Source organism: Corvus cornix, chromosome 3, assembly GCF_000738735.6.
Source record: "Corvus cornix cornix isolate S_Up_H32 chromosome 3, ASM73873v5, whole genome shotgun sequence".
Lineage (NCBI taxonomy): Eukaryota > Metazoa > Chordata > Aves > Passeriformes > Corvidae > Corvus > Corvus cornix.
In genome coordinates, this window is record NC_047056.1 from 63,149,612 (window position 1) to 63,155,611 (window position 6,000).

At 39.6% G+C, this 6,000-nt stretch overlaps 1 protein-coding gene across 1 annotated transcript in view; it reads left to right on the forward strand.

The window, feature by feature from the left end:
• The window catches only part of TRDN (triadin), a 117,737-nt gene extending 115,607 nt beyond the window's left edge, over positions 1-2,130 (forward strand). The window contains exon 17 of the mRNA XM_039568592.1: positions 2,063-2,130. Coding sequence (XP_039424526.1) covers positions 2,063-2,130 — 68 coding nt within the window. The remainder of the gene's footprint in view (positions 1-2,062) is intronic.
• Positions 2,131-6,000: the final 3,870 nt, after the last annotated feature.

Genomic DNA, 6,000 nt, shown 5'->3' on the forward strand with positions numbered 1-6,000 from the left:
CTTCGAGTGCTTTGACCAGTTTAGTTCTAAATGTCTGAAGTAACTAGGCCTCCATCAATTCCCACAGAAGATTATTCTACAGCCTCATAGATCTCACAGTTAAGAAATATTTCATTCCAGTCTGCCTAAATTTTCCCTTGCTTAATTTTATCCCATTACTCAGAGTTATGTTCTCTTGTGACACCCAAATATAGTCTTTCTAACCTCAGGGTTCAATTCCCTACTGCCTCATGTTATATTGCCACTTACATTTACATTTGGAAGGTAGCTTTAAAACTGACAAGGTGAATGGAAAATGGAGGTTGATACTTTTTCATACAGACATGAAATTATAAACCTTGTAACAGAGGACACTGACCAGGGCCACACATCATCTGTCTGTAAGGCACTGAAGAGACAGGAAGTTGCATGTCCAAACTGGAAAAAGAACCAAAAAAAGTCACTTGGGTTATTTACAAAGAAAGGATTTTTTTTTTTTTTTTTTTTTTTACATAGAAGAATAAAGTATTCTATTTATCTCTTCAGTAAGAGGTGGTTTTGTTATTGTGGATACTAAGTACCTTTGCAGAAAAAAAAAAAAAGATCTACAATAGCCTACGATAGCTCCCTTTAACATAGTAGGGACAGATAAACAAGAATGAATGACTGGGATCTGAAGCTAACCGAATCCAGACTGAAAATGAGGTACATGTTCTTAACACTAAGAGTGATAAACTACCACAGCACAGGGTGGATATTGCTTTCCCTGGTGTCTGCAGAAGATGATTGTTTACTTAATGAAAAATACACATCAGCTGAAAAGGTGCCCAGCTGAAATATAGGAGCCTCTGACAACAAAATGTCAAACTAGATAGCCTGATGGTGCATTCTAGCCTTGAGCATCATGTGATATAGCCTCAGAGAGATACATAATAAGCTAAAAGAGAATGTAGTGAAGAGTCAATGCAGGAATACAGCTGGAGACAACTGCCTTGCAGGTTCATTGCAAAAAGAGAAATTCCTTTCTGCATTACTTTTATAAGCCTTTTTAAGCTGAACACGACTGGCAGTCATCCTCTAAGTATTTAGTCTTCCATGGAAAATAGAAAAGCCCGCTTTCCTAATTGACATTTCCAGAAATCCTCAAGACAGATATGGCTATTTAGGAAATATCAAATTGTATCTCCCCAAACAGATAAAACAGAAGAAATAAAACAGGATCACAGTGAGGGAGAAGGCAAAAAAATCTGGCAGAGTAGAGATGCAAACACAGCAGAAAGGCAATTCCCATGGTCTCCATATGACTTGTTGTTAAGGGAGTCTGCTCCTGAAAGACAACAAAAGGCAGTTCAGATATGTCCTACACTGAAACTTCAAAGTGCTCAGTGGACTTTGAATTCTACGCTCCGTCATCATCAGTGATTGACAACATGGTTTCAAAGCGTGCCTAAAGATGCAGCATGTCACCTGGTGGATATACAAACACGTCACAGAAGGCCAGGCACACAACTCCCACTGATTTTCTGTGAGAACTGAGCTCCGAAACACCTCCTCTGCTTTTGTTAGAAAGTACTGAGGCTGCAAAGTACCATGGTGTTTCTGTGCCATATTACCTATTGAAAGAGATTTTCAGCTTTTCACAAGCAAACACTTGCGCCATTCCAGGACATGGTTAGGTTTCAGTGTTCAAGGGCTAGAAAATAGATGAAATGCAAAGAGAGAAAGAGTTAAAAATAAGTTTTTCCTGCTCTCCCCTTTTCTGTTCTTCACCTTAGAATAAGAACTGACTCAGCCTAAGAATGACTCTCCATTGCAATTGATGTGGTGGCTCTGAAGTGGAAGACTCATCTCCTCTTTCCTTTATTATGAATCAGCTTTAGAAGAAACTGCATCTCCTTTCCCATCCTTGTCCACTGTCATGTGAAAAAGGGAGATTTTCTTAAACACTTAACGTTTGATTAGTCTGTTGGTGCCCCAGGAAAACTGAGATCCTTGTGCCCAATCAGTCTGTCAGTATCCCATTATGGGGACCCTTTACTGAACATTTTGCCAGATCAGAGGGTGCTTTGACTGACTTTTTCAGGGTCACACGCCAAACAGAGAGATCCTCACCCGGATCTGCACATTATTACCTCTGCCAGTGACAGCTAGCACCCATTAAGGACTCACATTAACAGTTCACAGAATAACACTCTATTAATAAAATTGTGACAGGTTCAAGGTTCAAGGATTTCCGGTGATAGTGTCTGACTGCAAAAATGTATTCAAAGCAATATACTAAAGAGATAATCATTCAGCATACATTGAATACAGCTCTTACCCAATAGGCATCCCTACGGGGGAGAAGAGAGGTTCAGCCCATCGACAGATCCCAGAAGTTATGATGGTCTTCCCTAACTTCTTCCAATTCTTAATTTACTTTTGTCCTATTTATTTACTTTCAGGTGGAGCTCAAGTGAGTTTAGTCATACATCTTACTCAGTGAGGGGTGGCGGTACCTTGGTGGTGGGTATCCCAGTATAGCATCTGAGATAATCTTGGGATTGGGACATGCATCTGTCTGAAGAAAGCAATTTTACCACAGTGGCTGACACAACAGAAGGTCCTCTTCCTTTATCACTCTTGGTTTTCAGCTCTTGTGTGGCTTATCAACCAAGTTCCCTCCTCTGCAAGGGTTTGATAGAATCTGGCTGCAGTGTCTCCACTCCACTCCACCATCTTAGTCCCCCTCAGACTGTACTGTGTGGGGGAGGTCGGGTATGTTGACCACCTTCCATCCGGGGAGTTGCAATAGTATTTTCCCCTGTCATTTCCATACTGGGAATCTTTTTATTTACTTCCCATGCCTCCCTCCATGTGTTGTACAAAGAAATCTCTAGCACAGAAGAAGGTGATATTCACTGTCTGCAGCACCTGCCCTGTCCATGAAATGACAGTAGCAGACTAAAGACCATCTTTCAGTGGCCCTTTTGCTGACTATTGGGGCTTGAATGCTTTCAAGTCAATGCTGATTATTGTTCAGTCCAGATCTGGTGTTTTGTGTTTGTTCTTTTCCATCTTGGACTGCACAAAGTAGGGAGAGATATGAGAGAGGCAAATGGTGAATGATGCTGGTAAGATCTTGTTGGTAAAGAATTAGTAATGCCAACCCTTTAACAAATACAGATAAAAGGGAGGAGGCTGGGGTTTGCACTACCACTTACTTTTTGATGAGTTGGCAAGAGAACCTTCCTCGAGTGAAACATAGGAGTAATTTTGTGTCTGACAGACAACATCTTCTGACACTGTATTGTCAATCTAATAAAGAACTTTTGGGGGAGATGTGATACTAGAAATAATCAAGCTTGAAGGTGATAAATAATCAAAAGTCCACACAGGCAACTAAACAAACAGTTTGCCTTTGGACTTTCAGATATGTAGAAAGAACTACCTGCGCTGTGCAAGCAGCTGGGTGGCATAGTTTTAATTAAAGAATCTAATTTATTTCTTCAACCCTCTTTATGCTGGTCTGGGGATTAATGTAATGTTTATTTTTCCAGTCACACCCAGAAATAACAGGATTAGAATATGCCTATGCCTCAAACAATGCAAAATTAATCTCTTTAATGAAGGAAAACTGTTCTATGCCCTCAAAATAAGATGTGTATCTGAGTCAGCAGGTCTGATATTTGGGATAATTATTCTATATTAAATGTCCATGCACAGATACATCCAGCAGGTTGAAATGACATAGCTATGCAGTGCTAATTTCTGCTGTTGCTAAATAGACAAGTTCTTGGCTTGACTCACAGTTAAAGTCAGGAGGACTCTTCAGAGTCTGAGATCAGGATGATTGTCTTTCTTTTCTTTTGCTTTACACTTAAAAAGAAAAAGTATTTTTTCTCTTGACTTTCAAATGAAGCTTTAAAAGCTTTTACTAAGTTTTGATGAGCACATATTAGATAAAGACATTCATGTCACTGAATTGGAAGTATACTTCAGTCTCTTGTGTGTCTTTCCCCTAGAAAGGTTCATAGATCAGAGGTATTTCTGACTTAAAATATAATCCTTTACACTTCACTTTTAGTTATGATTGTTTAACCTTTCAGTAAATGTTTCCAATGGCCTTGTGTGTTCTCCTGATCTGTTTTTCAAGAAGCAGAGATAATTTTGGGGTTTGCTACATGTAACTCTGAGAGACTAAGTCAGATAAAATATTATTGAATGATTAGGAAAATAGAATAGGCAAATGTTCTTTAATGGAAGAGCCATACACAACTGCAGTTATAAAAGCATTGATTTTTATCTTGATTGCAGTATGTTCTGCATGAAGTTGCTTTGTCATAGATTCTGCCTCACTTACAGGAGTGTAATTAGTGTGTCACTTATAAAGATGAATAGATGGACACTCCATTACTTAAGATCTCCCTTCTCACAGAGTGAGAATGTTGACTGCATCTGTGTTCAGAAATATGAAAATATCTTCTTCCTAGTGATAATGTCTATAGATACCATCTGTACATCTATCTATCTATCTATCCAACAGATAGAAAGAAATGCAAATATGTTGAAAAGTACAAAAAATGATATCACAAGGATGCATAGCTTACATGCACTTAACAAAGCCTATTCTAACCCAAAATTCTCTTCTGAATAATTCAAGAAGTATCGGTGCTGAGATTTATTAAGAAAAGTTTAGAGTGTATCCCCAAGGTGTTTCAAAGAAAGATAAAAAATGCTGAAGAAAATTTTCATCTCTCATAATATTTACACTAATTCAAATGACAGGAAACTCCAGGAAAATACTTGATTTCTAAGTTTTAGGGACTAATGTTTTTACTCACATTTGCTACATAAAATACCATTACCTTTTCCATAAATGACATCAGTTTCTGTAATTAGCTGCACTTACAGTTTCCTGTGTGTGGATGACTGTAATCTCATATCAGGCTCCTGAGATTTGCTTTTTTAAACCATACCTGATGAACACAGAAGGTAATATAGGAGCATAGAACCTTTTAGGCTGTAAAAGACCTTTAAGCTTATTGAGTCCAAGCTTAAACCCATCGCTGCCAAGTCCACCACTAAACCATATCTCCAAGTGACATACATACACTTTAAATACCTCCAGGGATGATGACTTAACCATTTCCCTGGGCAGCCTCTTCCAATGCTTGAGCACCCTTTCTGCAAAGAAATTTTCCCTAATATCCAATATAAACATCCTCTGGCACAACTTGAGGCCATTTCCTCTTGTCCTACTGCTTGTTACCTGGGAGAAGAGGCCAATCCCCATCTCACTACTACTTCCTTTCAGGTAGTTGTAGAGAGAGTCATAAGTTCTCCCTAGAGCCTCCTTTTCTCAAGGTTAAACAACCCCAACTCCCTCAGCTGCTCCTCATAGGGCTTGTGGTTCAGTCCCATCACCCACTCCATTGCCCTTCTTTGGACTCACTCCAGTCCCTCAACGATTTCTTAGAAGCAAGGGGCCCAAAACTGGTGAGACGATTTGAGGTGCAGCCTCACCAGTGCCGAGTACAGGGAGATGGTCACTGCCCTAGTCTCTCTGGCCACAGGATTTCTGATACAAACCAGGATACTGTTCATGCGTGAGCATGTATTTAACATTAATAAGTTTCTACCTGCTCTGCAGTAGGAGAGACTGAATCCATTCCAGCAATGACAAAGTAGAAAGGAGAAATCACCAATTAGTGGAACCATGAACCACTATTACACTTGAAATAGGCCATTCCCCAAGAATAGGCTTTTTCTTACTGTAATTGAATCACTTGTCTGCTCACATCCCTCCTCTACTTGCTTTAGTTTTTGCCCTATTGAGTGAACCTTTTTAATGATCTTGGGAAATCTGTTTGAGGTAACATCCATGTCCATTGCCAAAACACTTTCTGGAAAGCTCTGGGAGCTTTAGGTTGCTATCTGCTTCTGGTGCTCTGGTGATCAGGGTTTGCAGGCACTCACTGGCTGCACAGAATAATGGTGCTGCTTTGCAAATGGTGATAGACCTGATGGTTCAAGGAGACG